We start from the raw sequence: 24,276 nt of genomic DNA on the forward strand, positions 1-24,276 counted from the left end.
CAAGCAGAGGATACTTAAGTTGATGAGAAAGCAGTCTAAGAAAATAGAGATACTTTCTGTTTCTAAAAGTTAGAAAGAATGATAATCCTTGCTATTGGATACTTACAATGAGAAAAGAGAGCAAATGAAGTATACCTTGGATTGACTTACTTAAATATTCAAATGACCTTATGTTTCCTCCAATTTTTAAGAAATATGCTTGTTGAAATTTATAGTTTTTTTTCTAAATGCTGTAACCCTGAGGAACATATTTTTATCATGATTATTATTAAGTAGTACTGTAGTGAAAAATTTTAAAGTTAATACTTTAAAGTTAAATATATTTTAAGTAATTTGAAACATTATTTTCCTAATTTAACTGAAATCATATACACTGTGGAAAGGGTATATTATTCATATGGTTTATAATTTATTATCATAATTTATATTAAACTTAGCATCAGATGTTTAGATATAAGAATATATCTGTCTAGGTAAGTCCAGAAGTTCTGTAGTTTTGTGATTTTTTAAAGGATAGTAAATCATCCTTGCCAGGAGTAAAGAACATTCTATGACTCATATAAGTTCATAGATATTATTTTCATTTCATGAATATTTTGCTCTATTCCTAATGAATATTTTTGCAATGTTCCGAACTACAAGCACAAATATCTCAAAGATAAAATTAATATACTCAGACTTCCTCTCTCCTTGAACATGAGACGTGTTTATACAATGTATATCTGTGTCTGTATTCATGGATGCCCAAATAGAGAAAGCGATCATTATGAGTGTACATATTTATTCTACATCATATATGTCCTTCTGAGACTTTTAAAACTCTTGCCAAACACGTGAGTATTGTAAAACACAGTTGGAGATAATAAGCCAGTGTTTTTCAAAATACCAAGAATGCAAATAGAGAGATTCCAAAGTGTTAATATGAAAATTTATTTGTCTTTTTTTTCTGGGTTCATTCTCACTTTTTAGGTATCCTGTTTTTACTCTCCATAAAACATTTTATGTGGAAATTCTGACTGTACCATTCTCAATGTATTATTTTGTAGACCTATTGATACGTGAAATGTGGTTAAAATTGGTTTGCTTCCCTTCTTTTTGTCAATGATTTTAATTAAAAATACTCTAAAGCCTTTCATTTAACAGCCGTTTTCATAGCTTCCTGAAAGCTCTCCAAGCCTAATCAGCCCACTGCCAGTTTTTTTTTTTTAAATTAAATGGTTTTATAAAAGCTAGAATTAAAATAAAATTCTCTCACTTATTTTAGGTTTCTGTCTTATTTAATTCAGGGAGAAAACATCTTGAATTTTAGGACATCTTTAGTTGCCTAATAAATGTTTTATTAGAAAATTTTGAAGTTATAGCTTAAATAACTTTGGAAATTAACTATATCCTTTTGTAATCTCTACTAAAGTAGGTATTGGAGATTGGGCCTTGTGTTTCAGTGCAATTGGTTTTATGTTGTAAATTCATTACTTACAGCAGCATAAAATCTTGTAGATATTGAAAATTTAAGAGACTAGAGCTGAGTTAACTGTTGAAATCTCTCATTCCTTATTTACAAAATGAAAAGTTTGGGCTGGGAAGATTTCTACAGTGTCGTTCTAATTCCAAATGTCTATGATATGTTTCTCTTTGCTTGAAATTTTATATAAAACTCTGGAGTAATTAGTGAAGAGATGCCAACTATCCCTGCTATATCAATCTCAGAGTCAGCTGGAAGATGATAATGAAAATAAAATTCTCTTCCTATTCAAAAAAGACTGACTTCTGAAATGATTACATTTCACACATCAAGAGTAGATCATTAAAATAATGTGAAGATAAAATACTCAGCATCTATGTGGATACATCTATTATTTACTGACAATAAATGAAATACCACATAAAGAAAAATGCAAGTTCTTTTTCTAAATGTATACTCGATAATGTACATTCCTAGTTAAAGACTGTGTTTCATTACTTCATGTCAGATGGTATGTAGAGGAAGGTCAGGTGTATCAGAAACAATAAATTTTGTTGTTTCTTGAATTTTTCAGACACACTTAATTCAATTCACACAGTTGCTCAGATTCTGTGTTTTATATGACTCCTGAGGTCAACATATATCTCTTTGTACAAAAACTAATTTGAAGTGAGGGACAAAATGCATAAAAATTGTACAATTGTATAGAATAAACCTTAATTATCATATAATATTTTATTTCAAAAGGAAAAATACTCCTTTTATGATGTCTTTTGAATATCAACTCTAATTGTACTCATGATTCCAATGGCAGTATCTGTTCAAGAAGTTATATTACCTTATTACCAGTATAAAACCAGGACAGCAATTAATATTAAAATTTTGTCACCAAGCCACTGTCATGAACTTCAGCACGCCTTGTTTGCTAAACTCAGCTATGGCAATTCCTCTGTACTTATACTTGTTCGCGAGATGGAGCATTTTTTGGCATTTTGATTCATAACTCAGCTTCCTTTGTGAGCTCCTGATCTTTTACCCTAGGTTTATTATCAAGTTCAGCATATAAATTATTTCTCTTGCTTAGAGTTGTAAATCCTTACGCCATTGGATATTTGTGCCTTGTGCTACTATGCCTGTGGAGATAGTTTTAAGCCTGGCTATCAGTTCGCAACTAAACCTGTTGTTATCATTATGCAGTATGTTTAAGCTGTGGAAGTTCAGTGCCTCTACACCTGTTAAAAATCAATGATCATGACCAGTGGAACAGAATTGAGAGTCCAGAAGTAAACCCATATTTATATGGGCAAATAATTTTCTACAGAAATCCAAAAACATACAATGGAAAAAGGAAAGCCTCTTCAATAAGTAGTGCTGGGAAAGCTGGAAAGCCACCTGCAAAAGAATGAAACTAGACTGCTGTCTATCACCACACACCAAAATTAACTCAAAATGGATTAAGGGCCTGAATATAAGACCTGAAACAATAAGTTGCATAGAAGAAAACATAGGAACTAAATTGAAGGACCTTGGACTTAGAGAGGATTTTATGAATTTGATCTCAAAAGCAAGGGAAGTAAAAGCTAAAATAAATGAATGGGACAACAGCAAACTAAAAAGCTTCTGCTCAACAAAAGAAACTGTCAGCAGGGTAAAGAGACAACCATCCAATGGGAAAATATATTTGCAAGCAAGGCCTCTGATAAGGGCCTAGTATCTAAAATATAGAACTCAATAACAACAAAAAAAAAAAACAAATGATCTAATCAAAAAAATGGGCAGAAGACCTGAACAGACACTTCTCCCTAGACGACATACAAATAACCAACAAATATATGAAAAGATGCCCAACATCGCTAGCTATTAGGGAAATGCAAATCAAAGCCACAATGAGATACCATCTCACACATGTTAGAATGGCTATAATCAACAGGACAAGTAATAACAAATGCTAGAGAGGATGTGAAGAAAAAAGAACCCTCATACACTGCTGGTGGGACTGCGAATTAGTACAGCCACTATGGAAAACAGTATGGAGGTTCCTCAAAAAACTAAGAATTGATCTACTCTATGATCCAGCAATCCTTCTGCTGGGTATTTACCCCAAAGACTTGAAAACACATATCTGAAAAGATATTTGCACACTGATGTTCATAGCGGCATTATTCACGGTGACCAGGACATGAAAGCAACCGAAGTGTCCTATGATAGATGACTGGATAAAGAAGCAATGGTATATATATACAATGGAATATTACTCAGCCATAAGAAGAGATGAAATACTGACATTTGCGACAACATGGATGGACCTTGAGATAATCATACTAATTGAAATAAGCCAGACAGAAAAGGTTGAAATCACATGATATTACTTATATGTGGAATAAAAACCTAAAAGCAACAAAGGAACAGGACAAACAGAGACTCATGGACATAAACAATAGACTAGTGGTCACCAGGAGTGAAGGAGGAGGAGGGAGGGGGAAAAATTAAAAAAAAATAAAATGTTCAAAAAAATCAGTGATCACTATAAGGTTATGTATGTACAAACCACATAGTGGAAAACTTTGATCCATAGTTGTCCATCTGATTATATATTTGTAAAAGAAATCAGGTGCATTACATATCATTGATTTCACACAGATTTAATTATAATTCGTCAAGAGCTAAAATGCATTAAAAATTGTCATGTGCCATTGTGTACACTTTTAAACTTCTTCTGACTTTATATATATGTATGTGTGTGTATATAAACACACATTCACCCAGTTATATCACTTAAAGGAAAATCACCATTCAGAAATCTGAACAGGTGTAGCTGCAAGTGAGTGTAGCTACTAAGAGATGGATGAAGGGATAATCAGATTTGGATTTATAGCTCTGCTCTGCCACTCACAAGTTGTATCTGCTTGAAATTTTACCACTCATCTATAAAATGGGAATAATATTTATCTTTGCTCTTAGGGCCATTGTGAGGTAATGACAGCTACCACTTATTAAGCCTTTATTTCAGGTGCTATTCTAAGTATTTTAAATAAGATAATGAATGCAGAGCACTTAGTGCAATGCCTGGGGCATGCAGAGAGCTCTGTAATTGGTAGCTATTATTGTAAGTATTAGTTTTATAATAATAATAAAAATGATAACATAAATTAGGTAACTAATTTTTATAACTTGAATCTCTTTCAGTAAGTTTCTATAAATGTTCAGATAGTGAAATATCTCATAAGGCAAGAAATAGAAATCTCTAATCTCAAGGACCTTACAAAGGCAATAATATTTAAATAATTCAATGGAAAATTAAAAGATGCAATTAAGAATATCAGACAAAAATAACAGCACCAAGAAAGTTAATTTAAAATGTAAGAACAGGTGGTAAATACAACTAGTTGCCCCTGAGAAACCGGAGACAGTGTTGGAAAAGAAATATTTCCTTTCATTGTATGTTTTCTTAAATTCTTTAAATATGCTTAAAATAAATGTACATATATTTCCTCTTCGAAATGTGCATTTTTTAATAAATGAAAGAGAAGATGATAAAGAATTTTATTGTTCAAGAGTAGTTTGGTTTTTCCAGACCTACCAAAATTATACAATCTTGCCGCAAGAAGATGTATACCCTAGAACTATCAAGAGACTGTGTAAATGCTTTTCCAGTTTTCCTCACAGTGGGAAAATGTAACATTTAGAAATCAACATACATAACCTTATGAGTTAGAAAGTCCAGTTTAGAAAAATAAATTCCTGAATTTTCTCTGAACATTTAGAAATGATAATGCTTATTGCTAATAGTATCTACCAAGAGAGGACTTACTGTGTATAGACATGACATACTTCAATTTTTTTGTAACCAGGATCAGCTACATAATTTATGGGGCCCAGTGCAAAAGTATAGTATCTAAATGCAGGGCTTTTGTTATTATTAACAAAATGCAGGGCTTTTGTTAAAAAATTATTAAGAAATTCAAGAGAGTAACACAAAGTATGAAACTAAGCGTGGAATCCTTCTGAGTGAAGGAAGCTGGGTGCCTGCATAACTTGCACACCCATGAAACCGGCCTTATTTGCAACACTCCTGTGAGGGATATATTATTATTCCTATTTTATATGTGGAGAAAATAAGTCAAAGCTCTGGGATAGTAACTAAACTCCCCCAGATAGTACTATATGTGAACTATGGACCTGGCGTTTGAGAATTGTGGAGTCTGGCTCACAGGCCTCTAATTTTAATCACCGTAAGAGCCACTAAATTCACAATCTAAAGACAAATAATTCTAAACTCTTTTTCATTTCTACTGGACTAATTACCTGACAGGTCAAGGGAATAATGTTTAAAAACATTTATTTTCATGAGGACATTTAAAAGTAATTTTCAGTATAACCACAATCAAAACAGAGAAAGGTTAATGGGTAAGAATTTATTAGGTAGACTCAAAGTTTGTTGAATATAGCTCAAACTATATTATATTCTAATTTTGGCCTTGCCCTATTCACCATTTTAGTGAAGGCAGTAAGTCATCTTTATCAGATATTTATTTGTCCTAATTTTAATGTATTTGAATGACAGGCTCATAATTCTAAAGATACATAGGAATGATAGAATTAAAACAAGAATTTAGAAAAAAAGTTTGAAAATTTTCTCTGTTTATAAAAGCAATGTTTTGCAGGAAACATTTTGTTGTAGAAAGTTGGAAAATAGAAAGAATGCAGAAATATATAGTGCATAATAGAAGTTATCTATGCTTTCTCTGACAAAATATAATTACCAATGTTTATATCTTGCATCGTGTATTCAGTATTATAATGTAAACAATTTCAATGACATTTAAAAATATTTGAAACATGTACAATACTTTATCACATGCACATACTATACTTTATTTAAACCATCATCTACTGACATTGGGCTGTTTCTGGTATTTTACCATTATAAATGATCCTATGAACAAGGATAAATGTTATATGCAGCCTTTAGTATCATAAATTTAAACATTAAGGTACTGGCTGAGGGAAATTTGATTTTGTAACATTTATTTATTTTCTATTTTTTTATTTTTATTTTTTTACTTTTTTGTTATTAAAAATTAAAAATTACTAGGGCCACATTGATCAACAAAATCCAATAATTTTCAAGTGGAAAATTCAACAGTATGTTGTATATATATCGCATTTGTGTCTAACCCAAAGTTAGATTTCTTTCTGTCACCACTTATTTGTCTCTTTTTACTCCCATCTACCTCCCCCTCCCCTCTTCTCTCTGGTAGCCACTAGTCCACTGTCCATGTGCATGAGTCTGTTTGTCATGTTTGTTTGTTGCTTTCAGATTTATATCCCACATATGAGTTATATCATGTGATTTTCAACTTTTTCTGCCTGGCTTATTTCACTTAGCATGATTATCTCGAGGTCCATTCATGTTATCACAAATGGCAGTATTTCATCTCTTCTTATGGCTGAGTAATATTCCATTGCATATATGTACCACAGCTTCTTTATCCAATTATCTATCGTAGGACACTTCGGTTGCTTTCATGTCCTGGTCACCGTGAATAATGCCGCTATGAACATCAGTGTCCAAATATCTTTTCAGATATGTGTTTTCAAGTCTTTGGGGTAAATACCCAGCAGAGAAATTGCTGGATCATATGGTAGTTCAATTCTTAGTTTTTTGAGGAAACTCCATACTATTTTCCACAGTGGCTATACCAATTTGCAGTCCTACCAGCAGTGCATGAGGGTTCCTATTTCTCCACATCCTCTTCAACACTTGTTATTACTTGTATTGTTGATAACAGCTATTCTAACATGTGTGAGATGGTATCTCATTGTGGTTTTGATTTGCATAATAGCTAATAGCATTCCCTAATAGTTAATGAAGTGGAGCATCTTTTCATATATTTGCTGGCCATTTGTATGTCTTCTTGGGAGAAGTGTCCATTCGGGTCCTCTGCCTATGTTTTGATTGGATTGTTTGTTTTTTGTTGTTGTTGTTATTGACTTGTATGAGTTCCTTGCATATTTCTAATTTTAGCCTCTTATAGGAGCCATTGCCAATATCTTCTCCCATTCAGATGGTTGCCTCTTTGCTTCATTGACCATTTCTTTTGCTGTGCAGAAGCTTTTCAGTTTGATATAGTCCTATACATTTATTTTTGCTTTTACTTCCTTTGCCTTTAACATTTAAAAAGAAACTTTCTTGATTACTATATACTCAGTGCATGTAATTATTTTGCATACTTATATATTTTCATGTGGCACTCACCTTATCTCACAACTATTATTGTGGTCAACACCTTCATTACTAGACTGTTAGGTCCTCCAAAAAAGAAGTTCCATTTTATTCATTTCTAATTGTCCTGTAGTGCTATTTCGTCAATACCTGTCAGAATTTAATTGAAATATTGTGATTCAGGTGCTGAGTAACTTACAAAATTTTAGATGACTTTAATTGAATATGGTGTCCAAAGCAGGAAACCTAGGTTTTGGAGCAGTAATCAGATTAAATCTAATTCTAGCAAGTACCTGGTCTTATAGTGCTTGGAAATAAAGATTTATCAGAATCATGATAATCAAGCTTTACATCTTTAAGACAGGCAGAAACAATACTCAATTTATTCTGTGTTGGCTTAGTGTTCAAAATAAATTTTAAATGAATGAAGTCATAATAAGTCAGGTTCCCACTGGGTGTAAAGATCTTTATCATTGGGAAAATTCTGTGCCACATTCAGGAAGTTGTCTGCTTCTGGCAGTATGGAATCCTAAAGTAAGTAGGAGGTTATGCTAAATCACCTCCATAATCCCTTCCTGTCTATATTTTTAATGATTCTAACATATAATTGTTTATGATCAATAAAAACCGTGGAGATATTTAGTACACGTCCAGTTGTCTTTTATTTTTATTATATGGAATAAGTGTTGAAAGTAATTATAAATTTGTTATATATAACTAATTATATCCCGTTTTATAGGGTCAATGCATATTTGTTTTCTTATTTCTTTATCTCAAGGGAAATTAAGTAGTATTTTCAATTATAGTACAGTAATGAATATAGTATAGAAAAGTTACAGATCCTTGTCTATTTTATTAAAAATTATTGTTTTTTTATTATAAGGTTTGCTATATTCTTAAATGCAATTTCATAGTATATCATTTTGCCATTTCCCTTTCCTCTACCCTCCACAGGCACATCTATCCAATTTCATAATAGATATCAATGAGAAAATATAAAACTACAGAAATTAAATCACAGCCAAATATTCAGTAACACAAATGTTCCATAACATTAGATGGAACCGCAAAAATATAGCATTATATTTTAGAATCTCTGCATTCTGGTGCCTGTACATATAAAATTATAAATTTTCTATCTGAACAATATTTTCTTCAGTTTGTCATTGTATGCAAAAGTTTGCTCATGGTTAAAAAATATTATTCTGAGAAAATGAAATGCTCTTGGAATCCTGCTTCAAAACTACATTTTCTTTTTGATTAAAGGTAAACTTAATTCAATCACGCAATGGTCATTTTGTGTTGAGTGCAATTAAATTTGAGGTTATATTTTAAGCATTTAAAAATAGTTACTTTCGGCTTTCATTTGGCATAAGTTGTCAACAGACTATATAATTATTGTTTGAAGCAAAGTGATTGACTCTGAGTAATGAATTTATGGACATTTTAGAGAAGATAAAATTCTGTGCTTGTCACATGTAGAAACTCTGCATTTCATAATGTCCTTTTTAAAAAAACTATTAAGGCTACCAAAATGGAAGTCACTAAGGCCTTGACATATGTAAAGATGTGGTTTGTACAAAGGTTAGCACTTTTAAAATGTTTTGTCAAAAATAATTTTCACACAAGACATCATGACAAAGGACTTCATTACCATCAATTGCCTGTTTGGAAGCTGAAATATGAAGATCCTGAGGCTTCCCTGATTTTCTCCCATTGAAGGAATTAGTCATCAGTCATGAGGCAGGGAAGTTACCCCAAACCCTTTCTTTATCTCCTGGCAAGTTCAAAAAAATCAATAAAACTAATCTTGGCCCTAACCTGGTCCCTGGCTCTGTGCGTATCAAGTACCTATAAGTGGATGCAGTGCACATCTGTTTTGGTCTTCTTGAAAATAGGTCTTCCAAATAATTTGGTTTACTAGAAGGGTAACGATTAATATCCCAGGAGGTGACTTTTTAGTCCTAATAACAGGAGGATGGTGAGACAGAGAATTGGTGGTTAAGGAAGGAAGGAAGGAAGGTGTCTCACCATTGTATGAGTTGTCTGTCTGGCAATGCCTGTGAACTGTGGTAATGACCTGTCATGACTTGTATCACAAACTATATTATTCCAAAAAGTGATGATTTGTGCCTAAAATATTTTTTAACAAGTCTGAACAGAAAGTCAGTGTGTTCTTAAACCAAGAGGACTCTTTAATACTACCTTTGGAAACTCAAATATTTATTTTATTTTTTTATTATTTTTCAATTAGAGTTGACATTCAATATTATTTATATTAGTTTTAGGTGTACAGCATGGTAGTTATATATTTATATAATTTACAAAGTGATCCCCCCGATTAGTCTAGTACCCACCTGACACTATACAGTTATTATAATCTTATTGATTATCTTCCCTATGCTGTAGTCACAGCCCCATGACTATTTGGTAACTACCAATTTGTACTTCTTAATCTCATCATCTTTTTCACCCAGCTTCCCAGGCCCACTCTCATCTAGCAACGATCATTTTGTTCTCTATATCTGTGAGTCTGTTTTCGTTTGTTTGTTGATTTGGGAAACTATTCACTAATTTAAATCAAGCAAGAGTAGTATGCTTTTTAGCCTTTGAGTAACATTCAGCTTAAATCTATTTCTGGACTAATAGCCATTTTACATTAATCTTTTATTGTAATTTTAAAGGACGTTTTATTTATTTGAATAAAAAGTCATTTATTATAAAGATCGAATAATTTTATTTAAAAATGTCAAGACCATCCATAGTCACAAGATGCATTCAACAAACTATTTAACAAGTGTCTACTTTGTGCCAGGCAATGAAATTGGTTCTGGGAAACCTTAGTAAAATTTACTTCGATGTTGTAAATGTTTTAAACAGCATGTCTAATTAAATGTCAGAATGACATTCTAAAAGTTTGTCTCCATTGCTCCCTTTATTTCCCATAGCTTGACTAATAAATTGAGAAGGCAGTAAGTTTACTTTTGGTTTTGAGATTATCTTTCTTTGCGATTTCGGTCAACATAACTTAACTTAGATAAAACAATTTGATTTGAGTTCAGTATGGTGCTATTTTGATCTGAAGGTCAATTTACCAACAAGCAGGAACAGTTTCTCATTATTTTCCTTTGCCACTCCAAGCAGTCTTTACTGAAGTCTTTCAAGCATTTGTGTGACCTCTATTTCAATACTTCTCACAGATTTCACAGGCTGTCACCACCACTCAGCCATCACTAACACAGACAACTGTAATGGAAACAGTAACCATGGTGACTACGAGGGAACAAATCCTGGTAAAGCATGGCCAAGAGGAATTTCCACCACCACCTCCCCAAAAGAAGAGGCAGATTATTGTGGATTCCGAAATTAGGAAAAGGTGAGAGGATTTTACCCCTGGCTTTATCCTTAAGCAAAGAGTAATTGTTTAGTGGGAAAACTCATTCTCAGCTGTTTTGATGGTACTGTTTCTACTTAAGCAATATATCCAGAAGCCTCAGGTGCCTGTAATGTCAGTTAAGTTAGTGAGAATAATTATGAATTAACTTTTAAAATTTGCCCAAGGAATCACTATCCCAACAAAAACTGACTGCTTAATAAAAATACTGTTTTCAGGATTGAAAGAAGAAACCATGGGTGATGAACTGCCATGGAAATATTTTAATCCTGAAAGTTGCTATTTTTCTTTTAAAGAGCTTTCTGGTTCTGAGCCTACTTTTGCATTAAATGTCTTTTTCCCCCAGTAATGGAAAGTACATTTTCATGAAGAAGTACACCTATAATAGACGAGATGCATTCTGCTAGTTTACAAGAACATAATGTCTCAATCTGCGCATCCTAAATCAGGAGTCATTAATTACAGAACAGATTTCCTGTTCTTTAATATTTATAAAGTCTTATTTTGAATGCGTTAGAATTTTTAACTAGTCTTTTTGTGGATATTCTCAACTAGGCACTGTAGATAAGTTAGGTATTATATAAATCAGTGGACATATTAAAATCATGAGAATGAAATTTCATAAATGCAGAGCCAGCATGAAAATCATAAAAATGGTACAATTTCCTTTTCATTCCAACTATTATAATTCAAGATTGAGAAAGAACATTAAAATCTGCCTTATGTTTCTAAGCAGCATATGTTTAGGAACGCATGGAACACTTGACATTAGAATTTGTGTATACAAGGGTATAGAAGTATGAGAACACATATCTAAAAATAGTGTGTCAGATGTTCTAGGCAAAGGAAGAACACCTAGAGAAGTTACTCATATACTTTATTTGAGACTTTCAATACTTCTCTATTAATCTATGATTTATAACCTACTTTCATAACTCCACAGTACACCACTGGGCCTTTCTTCCTGGTTTTATCTTCTTGGCTGAGTGAATCCTCTCATCCAGGAGTCAGCAAACTAATTCTGCAGGTTAAATCCAGTCTGCTGCCAGTTTTCCTATGGCTCATGAGCTAAGAATTATTTTCACACTTTTTAAATGGTTGTAAAGAATCAAAAGAAGAATAATATTTCATGACATGTGAAAATTTTATGAAAATGAAATGTCAGTGTCCATAAATAAGATTTTATCGAAACATAGACACACCCATTTATGTATCATCCTTGATTGCTTTTATATTACAAAGGCAGTGTTGGGTAGTCATCACAGAGACCCACATAGTAAAAAAATATTTACTATCTGGCCCCTTATAGAAAAAGTTTGCAAATCCTTGTTCCAGTCAAATGAGTCTCAGAAATCTTTGAATATTAGCTTTGTCTCTGGAGCAACAACTTCCAAGGACTCTACTCATGATAGTAGTTGAAATGTTAACATTCATCGATGGAGAGAAAACACGATGGCAAAAATAAATCAGTAAAGCTATTAACTAATTTGCTTTTTATTAATCTTAGTAGCACGAACAATAATGTCATGTTAAATATGTGTCTACAGACAATGTTTAGTGGGCATATGGATTCGTGGATCCTTTGCAACCACAAAACAGCTCTCCAACAATTTTCCCAGTGCAGCAATATGGAAATCCAATTTCCTTCCTTTCCTAGTATGTTCAGGAGTCTCCTAATACAGCAAGTTGCTTCATGTCAATTTCTGTCTTCAAAAGCTTATTCTTGGCTCCAGTTTGGAGAATGTATTTAGTTAGGAAAAATGTGTTCTGATTAATTTATGTTTTCAGGGAAGTGTGGACAGTGGTGAAATATTTTGTCTCCTAAATTCTGTTTATATCATGTGCTCTCAGCAGTTTTCATAAGTTCCTGGAATGAGATGTCCAATGGGAACATAAAGAATATGTTACTTAAATAAAAGCTAACACTTATTGAGGGCTTTATTATGTGCTCAGCACAACATTAAAAGTTTTATCTGCATAGGCCATTTATTCTTCTGGTAACCCTACAAAATAGGTATGGCTATTATTACTATCAAACACAAGTACAGAGTGCCTGAGCCAGGATTTCACCCAAGGTAGCCTGACTGCAGGATGTGGATTATGCAGTAAATTTTAATTCAGTAAGTGTATAACTAAGGTGATCTTATGTCTTGGTTTGCCTGTGTCCATCCCAATTATACCTTTTGCCCAAGCATAGCTTTATATAGCACCAACTATTACTCTTAAATGCATCCCAATTTGGACAGTACAATAACTTGGACACTCTATGTAAGACTCTAGATTGATAAATTTAGATTGAACAAAGTAGAAGGAGCAAACATTTAGGAGCAATTAAATTCAGTAAGTGGGTCTACGGCCATGCTACCCTGAACAAGCCTGATCCCATCTGATCTCGGAAGCTAAGCAGGGTCAGGCTTGGTTAGTACTTGGATGGGAAACCACCTAGGAAGACCAGGTGCTATAGGTGTAAAAAATAAAAAGTAAAAAAATAAGGGATTGTAAACTGACAAGGTTCTTGCAATCATGTGAGAACTGCTAGCATTTAACTGTCATGACTATAGTCTTGATGATCTATTCAATGCTGATCTTTTAAAAATTATCTCCTTTTTCAGCTTTTCTGACACACTACAGGTTCTGCCCGTGCCACTCTTTACCTGAGTTGTTTTTCTCTTTTTGCCTTATTCCTATGGTAGTCTCTCATAATTCCATCTTTTTGCCCTTCTGACTTCTTTATCTGAATTATCTCCTCTCACTGATTCAAGTCTGGCTCTAAGTGAATGACTCCCAAATCTTATAGCTCCGTAACTGACTCTCTCAATTTTCACTTTTACATCTTTAAAGCTATGATCTGAGTACTTCTATTTGTGCATCCAGCCAGTGATTCAAATATGTTTTTATCAAATGTAAACATTTGTTGCCTCCAATTAACCACACTTAGTTAGTCATACATTGCACACATATTTATTTGTTATAAATCATTGTCTTTGTGTCTGAAAGAATAGCAGATTTGGGAAAAGCATGGACTTTGAAATCGGAATTACTCAAGTTTGAAGGCTGCCTGTTTTAACTACTAGCTTATGATCCCAGGCAAATTACCCAATATCTGTGCCTCAGATTTCCTATCCTCACTTTATAAAATACTAAGTATAAGGATTAACTAAGAAGCATTTAATACAGTGCCTGTAAATTAGGACAAATTCAATAAATACAATAGCTATTACTTTTATTGTTTGGTTATGGTGGATGTGGTGGAGATAGAGGTAGTGGTGGTGGAGGTGGTGGAGGCCATGGAGGTGATAGAGGTGATAGAGATGGTGCTGATGATGTTGGAGGCTTGGTAGTAGAAATGGTGGTAGTGATTAAGGTAGCAGTGGTGGTAGAAGTGGAGGTGGTGGTTATGTACTATTGGTGGAAAAAAAATCCTATTAATAAACATCATCTCGAAGTAATGAATGTAACCAAAACCGAACTTCTCGTCTTCCTCTTCAAAATACTGACTTCTCTATTTCTGTCAATCTCTGTCTCTGACCTTGCTCCTTATTTATTATTATTAATTACATTCCAATCATTCTAACGGCCAACTCCATAACCTAAGCAATATACCTCATTGTGGTGAGACTTGCCCCTCTTTCTGATTAATCTACTTCAAACCACTTTATCTAAAATGTCACTTTTATGCTGATCTTTCTGACTTGAGATCATTATAACTCCAATTGTCCCCAGAATAAAACACAGGCACTTTCTTGTGGCATTCAATATTATTCTTCTACTAGTTTTATGTCTAGCTTCCCCCAAATCTTTCCATTTCACCCTGTAAATTACATTACATACATTCTTTTCGCCATATGCCTTAATGTCACCCACATATATTTTTCTCATCACCAATCACATAAAGGAACTCTGTAATTATACTTCTTTATATTTCACTTCAATTCCATATGTAGTGTCATGCATACAATAAAGAAATATTTGTGGAAAGAGTAGATAATACAGTTCAACTAATTGTGATAACTAATTTATATTTCAATAGCATTTAAGAATTCTACCTAGCTCTTCATGGAATCGTTCTTAATAATAAATAGACATTCTAATAATCTTTAATAATTCTAATTTTACTCATTAGTATATCATTATGTACTCGAAACTATTTAGAGATTTAAAATTCAGCTTTGTACCACACTATCGTTTCTTAATTATCTAAGGTGCATTTAGTGGATTCCTTAATAATTATACGGTTTCTACATTTGTCATATTTATTGCATAAACTGCCCTCCTTACACTAAGATATAAAAAATATTTGATGATATTGGGTCACAAAGTAATTATTTCTAACAGTAAATTATTCCTGTAATTCGGTGACATTATTTTACATATAGATAATCATCAGAGTATGGAACACAGACTAGTTTAAAACTAGATCTATTACATAGTTAATTGGAATTTATCAAGGAGATTAATTCCTAATCACATAGCAGTTATTTTAAGGGACTTTTCACAAAAGCTTTTATTTACATTTTTGTATCATTCGGGTGAAACCAATGGCAAATTGAATCCTTTTAAAGTAAATGTCATCTCAATAAAGAGAATTTTCTCAGGTGTGACACAACAAATGAAGGCATATCTATGACCTCCAGAGATGTTTAGAGGCATTTAGAAATACCTAAATTCACCTTTATCTTCTCCTAGGTAAGCAGACAGTCTAAAGTTTGCTTTCTCTGACCATTTTGTATATGCTTATTCAATGGTAGAATAAATTGCCTAGACAATTACAGAACTGCATTCTTATTTTATTTTCTATTTTTCAGCTTAAGTTTTTTTTTTTTCTCTTTTTATGTCTACTGACTGAATGACATTACATCACATCCTTGGAAGAAAGTTAGATAAAGGTTAGATAAGACCTCTCTTTCTACATACAATGTTATGAGATTAATGCCTAAAATATTTTTGTGTTAGATATTTATTTTAACTTCTATTCTTGAATTATAATCAGACAGTTGTGAACTAGAATATTTTACATTATTTGAAGAACCTAATTAGATGATTAGTGTGTCTAACAGCTAATTTTTAATTTTCTTTGTGATAAATTGATCCTAAAATACTTGAGTTATTGGTTTCAGTAATAACATTTCTGCCCCTTTTACAGTCCAGAAAGATAAAACTTTGCTTCTTATATCTAAGGAGACTAGACCCTAGACTTGTCCATGTTATAGGTTAATTGAGGTCCAGAAAGGTTAAATAACTTGATTTCAGTTACAAAATAAAGACTAATGCTCTGTTTCCTAATTTCCATTTCAATGTTTAGTTGCAGCATCCTGCTTCTTTTTATGTATTAGAGTCAATGACTTTGGCCATAAGCTCCAATTTTAGTTTAGAAACTATTTTTGGTGAAGAATAGAAACCTTACATACCATCCTCAAATATTTCAAAAACATAACTATCCCTTTAAAGTTCTTAAAATTATTTTGTCACATAAATCAAGAATAAGCCAATAAATGTTTTGAACAATGTAGGAATGTGAATTCTAAGCGACCAGAACATACTAAGAGCAGCAACACTCAGTACAGTACCTGAAACAGCAGTGTCACTTGGGACCTTATTAGAAATGCAGATTTAAGGGGCCGTCCCCAAACTTGCTGAATCAGAAACTCTGTCGGTAGGCCCATAATCTTTTACAAGCTCTCTGGGTCATTCTGATAAGCCTTAACGTTTGAGAACCCCTGCACAGGAACAGTAGCTCTCGTACTTTAGCACAGGGGCATCACCACCTCAGCTACACCTCAGATCATCAGGCATAGATTCTCATAGGAGCACCGGTCCCTAGTGCCAAAAAGGTTGGCGACCACTGCTTTAGCATGGATCAGAACCATCTAGAGTGCTTATTAACAGATAGATGACTGGTCCCCACCAGAGCTTCTGACTCAGTTTAAGGTGGTACCTGACAATCTAGGATAGGTGATGCTGATGCTGCTGGTTCAAGGCCCACATCTTAGAAATCAGTGCACCAGAGCACCATCTCAGTTACAGCCCAACTCTTACTTGTCTTTTCCCACACCAGTCCTAATGATAGGAAATATCTATTCCAGACTAGGCTAAATGATGCTGCTGTTTCATTTTGTCATACCTCTGGTGCCTTATGTTGACATGATCTATTCACATTCCTATTTCACCCACTAGACTGAAAACTTCCTTTGGCCAGGGTCCATATTTTACTCCTGACCAGGTATAGGGTCTTCTGTATGGTAGAATGTCCCATATATGTTTTGACTGGAATGTACTATAATAGGAACTGAAAGATACTACACAGAGCACTGGATGTCTAGCTAAAGCAGTTGTATGAAAATGAAACCTTTCAGAATGCAAGGCACAGAGGAATGCCAACAGGGAGAAAGACAGAGCCATGTTTCTAGAACCGTGTTCCCTGAGTGAAGAAAATAGTAGTCACATTTATTCATCTAAAAGAAGCATAGTTGAGTGCAAAGAAAAGTTGATTTTTACTCAGGAGATCTGAAATACCTCTATTCCTTTACTTCTGATTCTTATTTTCCCCTCTCATACTCGACATCAAGCACTGAAACTGCTCTCAGCAAGATCACCAGAGAGCTCCTTAATTGCTGCCTCCAAAGGTTTCTCTTTAGTTCTTATCCTTTTTGACCTTTGTGCTATGCTTGACAGTGATGATTTGCCCCTTCTTGAAATTTTCCTCTCCCTCACTTTCTAGAACATTGTTTTCTCCTATTTCTTTTTTCCTCCTGGCTTTCTGACTATGTCTTCTCAGTCTCCTCTTCTTATTCCTTTAATGTCAGTCTTTACAAGATTCACATTTTGGTTTCATTTTCTTCTCATGATACCTTCTTTCCCAGAGCACGCTCATTTATAATCTTTATCAGCCATCTATATGTGATGATTTCCAAATTAATATCTCTAGCTCATCTTCACTCTTGATGTTCATACCCATGTCATTCAAATGTTTATTAGGCATGTATACCTGCACTTCTTATAGAAACTTCAAATGTAGGTTTGCAGTTTAGACTGCACGACTTTAGGGAGTTGCATTTATATCATAGTATCTAAGAAGAGCACCTTCTGGACTTGTATAGTGAACAGCCTGTGCAACCGTACACAGTGATCTGATATCACCAAATCCCTCCATGTATGTCTATTAAATTATCTTTAAATTATCCTTCCTTTTTATCCAGGCCGCCTTCCCCCTAGTTCAGTCTCTCATAATTTTCTGTAAGAAATTCTTAAGAGATTGCTCTGCCTCTACTCTCACCCTTCCTATCCATACTCTTCACAGCCTCCTGAGGGATATAGTAAAATGCGATTTAGATCATTTCTCTGTCCATAATTCTTGAAATGATTGGCACGGAAATTCCTTTCTGATCTTTAGCTGCCTCACTCTCCAACTTCCCTACCTTCTCCCCTGCCTATTTTTTAAAGCATGGCAGTGCTACTCAAAACTGTCTGCCAATTTTATTACCAGTACACGATGAAAGAGCTTGAGCTAGAATATAAATCAATGCACTGCTTCCTTTGTCAAGAAACTTTTGCAATTAAAAAGAAATAAGCCTAGTGACTTAGTTGATTTATACTCTGATGACTTTTGTTGTCACAGACTACTAACAAATCATTCATAGACTGGCCACAAACTGCAATTTAGTGGCACTGCCCTCCACCTCAGTCTTAATTAACCACTCTCTTGTCTCCAATAACCTATGCTCCCTCAAGCTTCTGTTTCTTTGTACCTACTGTTGTCTTAAAACTTCCTTTTCATTACTTCTCCTTTTCCCATTCCCACGTTCCTCGCTCCCAACTAACTACGTTTTCTGTCTGGAAACTTAACCTCACTGATATTTCTCAGCCTCACTAATACTTCCCTTAAACTATTTGCAGACTTTCATCGTAATGATTTTGTTTTTGCACATCTGTTATCTCAGTAAACTCCTTGAGGGCAGGAGATACTTCTTTTCTTTTCTAGATCTACAATGCTTAACCCAGAAGTTAGAAAATAGTAAATATCTAGTAATATTCTTGGGATAATGCATGAGTATTTGTCAGTGTCTTGTCAGGAAAACAGAATCCATACTAGGTGTTTCAGAGAGGACTTGGTTGAGCAGGTGTGAAAAACAGTGAAGCAGCACAGGGGATGGTGAGGCAACGGAAGACAGTAGCGACATCAGGAAGCCATGAAATCCCTAGAAATCTAGGAACAGGCCAGGGAGGGGATGGTCCAAAAGCTGAGGCTTTCTGACAGGGACTAACACTGTCAGGACTCCCAGTGGAGGGCAAGGCCATCCAGAGGAAACTGAAGCCATAGTGGGGATGTAGCCGCTCTAGAAATACCAGCAAAATGGAGTATAAAGGAAAAATACCTTGGCTTGTCTATTCTATCTGCCCTGTAGTATTTTGCTAGTGCTTCAAATTGGACAAACCCAAGTGGAAGGCAGAGAGCAAGCAATGGCAAGACATGTGTGTCTCCCTGATACAGAGAAGACAAGAGAAACACAGGGAATGGATCTCGGAGCTGGATCTATGGCTGTACAGATAGTTCTGGCCTTGGATCTTTCTCTCATAAGCTATGTGACTAAAACGAGTCATGTAATCTCACTCAGAATCTATTTCTTCATTTCTGATAAGGAATTTATATGACTTTGTTTGCCCTTGCACTGTGGAAATTTTATTCACAGACCCAGGGAAATCCCCAAGACAGAAAATCCACCACCAGAAGTAGAGGGCAGAGAAAGACTGAAGAAAGAAGCAGGCTATTGCACTCAGCATTTAACTGAGTTTATAAAGGGAAACTTACCTACGAGATGTGTCTTGGGCAGCTGCAAGACAAAGTGGATATCCTCTGTGCCGTTTGGCAGGTGTCAAAGAACTATATAGGGTAAAAGGGTCAGGAATAGTCACAGGTACTAGTACATGAATACTACCAGGTACCGGAATTTATGTGCTTGATCAAGTTGGGACAACAGCCTGTTCCAGGATCCAGCACCTAGCAGGAGGCAGGGGAGGGGGTATAGGTTTATGTCAGAATGAACATCAATTACACTCAGACCATCTTTAAAGGGTACGGTATTGTGGTAAGCAATCTCTGTTCTGGCCCAGATCCAGTTCACAGGCCAGACAGTGTTCACGTAATGGAATAGTCTCTCCTCCACACTCTTGATGATTATTTACATAAACATATACATCCTTTTTCCAGGAGAAAGTTGAGTTTTCAGTTATTAATATAGAACAGTTATCTTCTCATTACCACATTTGTGTTATAACAGAAAATATTCTGACATCTTCTGAGAATATTCTTATTTCGATATCTTCTCTAATCAGAAACCTGTGCCTCCATAAATCATCACATATCATGCCACCACACATAGATGAAATGTAACCTGGCTCCTATTGATTGAATTATGCCCCCCAACATTCATATATTAAAAGCCTAACCCCAATTGATGGTATTTGAAACTGCGGCCTTTGGATGATAATTAGATTTACATGAGGTCATGAATGTGGGGCATTCGTCATGAGATTAGTGTCCTTATAAAGAGAGACATCAGAGCACTTGCTCTCTGTCTTTCTCTCTGCTATATGAGGACACAGTGACAAGATAACAGGGTGACAAGCCAGGAAGAGAGCTCTCACCAGAGCCTGGCCATACTGGCACCTTGATGAATTTCTGGCTTTCAGAACTGTGAGAAAATAAATTTCTGTTGTTTAAGCCACTCAATCTATAGTATTTTGTTATGACTGGCTGAGCTGAATAAGATACTGTCTTTGTATACCAGTGAGTTTTGCTTTATGTTTTAACTAAAGTTTATAGAGATGTTCACTAAAAGAAGCAGATGGATTGAAACAACTCATGATACTGGGGAAGTGGCAGTGGGGCAGTAAGTACACGTCAGATTTAAATGGCCTTCCACATTGCACTAGATAGTTTCTGAACCTTGACTGGAAATTATTTAAACTTTAAAGACCCACAACATAAAAGCACGTTGAAGTCCTTTAAACTCAGCAAGCTTTCACACTGAGAGTATTTAAAGTTTAAATTGCCTCCCACAGGGTCCAGGGCACCATCTAACCTGTGGAGGGTTTCTTTGAACACTCTTGTAGTCACTATGAGTCCACAGTATTTCAAGAATATAGTGACAGCACCATTAGTTTTCTTGATAATTTTCATATTCATTCAACCAATAGCTAATGGATTGCTATGATTTATAAAGCACTCCATTTGCTGTTACTCTGAACCATACTTAGTCTTTCCCTCTAGAAGTTTGTACTCTAGCATAAACTATGTTATGAAATACTGATAAAATGTTAGAAACATCATAAGGAAAAAAAGCTAATTTCCTGCTTGAGAGTTGAGTGTGGAAAGCTCACGGAAGAATTAGCATCAGAGTGGACAGTTCAAGGATAGGGGCATATTGGGCTCAAGGAAAAGGGAAAGGAGAATTAAAAAATGGGAGACAGCCTTTATACCACCAGCATTTACACAGAGTTGTAAGTGTTTTGATTTGCCTAGAGTAGAAGTGTGGGGTTATAGGAAGGAGACAAGGGATAGTAAAGGATGAGGTTGAAAGGTAGAATGGTTTATAATAAAAATGATACTCAGTGCCAGACTGAGGAATGCAAATTTTAATCTGGTCATGGGTAGTCAATGCATATTTTTGAGAGAGAGCAAAGCAATATGGCTACTGTGAACCATACCATTTTGTATCCATCTGAATGTTGGGAGAGATAGGTCCTCTCAACTTCACACTATAGAGCAGTGAGAATCAGCAAATTTTTTTTCTGAAGAGCCAGACAGTCACAATTTTAGTATTTGGCCCCCATATAGTTTATTTTGTAACTACTCTGATGCTATAGTGAGAAAGCAGCCATAAAAATATGAAAATGAATGAGTGTGGCTGTGTTCAATAAAACCTTATTTACAAAAACAGGTGGTGGGCCATATTTATTCCATGGACCATAGTTTGCCTATTCTTGCAATAAAGGGTGCAATAAATGAGATTATTATGCTGTTGATGGTTATATTGATTTGTCTTTTTGTCTTTGTTATAGCTTTCTTTACAGTTTTTATTCTTGTGATTACAGTAATGGCTTTTACTTTACCAATCTTTAACAAAACACGAAAACAAATACCTCTTCCCTCTAATGAAAAAGTGAGAAGCGGCATAAGGGTTTCCCAAACCCAAGTAAGAAAGAGTCATGGAAGGCAATAATCGCAGTAGCTAAAAAGTAAATGGATTTTATCAAGCACTCTTTTAAGTATTTTATACATATGAACATATTTAACTGTTAAAACAGCATTATAAAATCGTACACTTGAAACCTATATAATTTTATTAACCAATGTCACCCCAATAAATTTAATTAAAAAACAGCATTATAAAGTTTTTGTTTTTTGTTTTTTTTATTGCCTCCTTTTGCAAATGGGAAAAGTGAGGCACAGAAAGGTCAGATGACTTCTCATGGCATAAAGTTTACAGGAAACAGTGCAGTCAGGATTTGATCCTAGACATCTAGCACAGGATGCTGCATTCTTAAACTGTCAAGCTTTTTTTAAATGAGAAATTAAAAGTGATTTAATCAAATTATTTAGCTGAAATTAAAAGCTCGACTGAGACTGTTAAAGAATTTGTCGAGGTCTCTCTGTGAAAACTGTGCACTTATCCTAGATTATGACTCTTCTACATTGTGACGTCTCATAGACTCTAGCTAGAGTTGCATTTAACTGTCTTTAAATACAGAGCTATATTTCCATGAAAAAAAAATTCTTTCAAAGTTAGTTTTTTTAAATATCAAGGGATAAGCCACAGTCTCATATAATTGAACTATTTTTCCAAGTGCAAAACTTCCAGTGCTAGCCATTGTCTTAACCCTATTATATGCCATAAGTAACCTATGTAATCTATACTTAATATCAATTTAGAGGTCAGAAAACAAGAATAGATTGGAAATTTAGAGATTTTAGCAAATTAAGAGAGATTCCAAAGTAAAAATAAACTAGAGAAAGTATTTTATAATGTCATGAAGATATCAATTATGCAACTAAAGATCATATATTAGGTAAATGAAAATATTTAGAATTTATTAGAATCCTGGTTTTAGAGACTCCGACCAAATTCTGATGTAATCCAACATAGCACAGTAGTAACAACCAGACTTTAGTGTATAGCAAGAAACAGGAAAGTCATGTTGACTTTTCTTTAATATTTAAAAAAAAAATGGGTTTCCTTTTCATTTGGAACAAAGGAAAATAAGTGTAGAGTAGTGAAAATTTTTGGATTCAGACAAACCTGGTTTTGAATCTTCACTCCATGCTTCACTGTGTGTTAAAAATAAAGGAAGTTTTTAAATCTCTCTGTTCATGACCTCTCTATAAAATTTATAATGATCTATATAGTTATTATGGGAGATAAATTTAATTTTTTCCAAGCATGTGACATGAACATGATGCTTAAAGTGCTATTTTTTTTCCTTTGAATCTGATTGAATGTGAAATTAACAATTGAAAAACTTAATCTAGATGGTACAGGGATGTAATCATATGCAGATTTTTAGAGCATGAGGGTCTACGTGTAAATGTTCAAAAGTTAAGTAAAATTAATGAACTGGGGGAAAACTACTGGGTTACAAAGTCCAAAACATGTCGGTAATGTTTGAATTAAGCAAGTCTCCCCAAACTAAAGACATTTTCTTAAGGGAATCTTTATATTATGACTTCAAGACACTTTCGTGTGTGTTAAAATGGCCGAAAACATCTTAACTATGTATCTGAGGGTTGTCTTACTAACATGTTCTTTTTACACCATTTTATCTATATCTTTGGACATTTTATATTTCTCTGTAAGAGAATTCCCATGAAAAATCCATTTATCACCATGTTATCGTTATGTAGATAAGAAAATAAAACAGAAGCCAAATCGAGGACCCTACAAACCGTGAAAGGGAATGCACGCCCTCTAGTGACCCACATTTGATTCTCACAAGTGCATATGCAGCTTTCCTTTTTGGTTTCATTATTTTAAATAAATATCAAATTTGATTTTAAAATAAGTGGCTCAAGGTTTTCAACTTGAGCATATTGCATTGTATGATCACAGATTTATTACTATGAGAAGATTTCATCTATCACTTAAGAGACTATTTCTATTAATCTGTGTTAAGGTGATTTTCTTGCACAGAACTGTGTTT

The 24,276-nt window shown here is 34.2% G+C and overlaps 1 protein-coding gene and 1 pseudogene across 1 annotated transcript in view; both read left to right on the plus strand.

Annotated features, from left to right (window-relative positions):
• Nucleotides 1-24,276, plus strand: part of DMD (dystrophin) — a 1,897,222-nt gene that overhangs the window by 577,919 nt on the left and 1,295,027 nt on the right. Inside the window, 1 exon segment of the mRNA XM_039846417.1 lies at nt 10,889-11,064. Within this exon segment, the coding sequence (XP_039702351.1) occupies nt 10,889-11,064 (176 nt within the window).
• On the plus strand, nt 13,431-13,549 carry LOC120589038 (uncharacterized; annotated as a pseudogene).

Source organism: Pteropus medius, unplaced genomic scaffold (assembly GCF_902729225.1).
Source record: "Pteropus medius unplaced genomic scaffold, Ma_sr-lr_union100, whole genome shotgun sequence".
NCBI lineage: Eukaryota > Metazoa > Chordata > Mammalia > Chiroptera > Pteropodidae > Pteropus > Pteropus medius.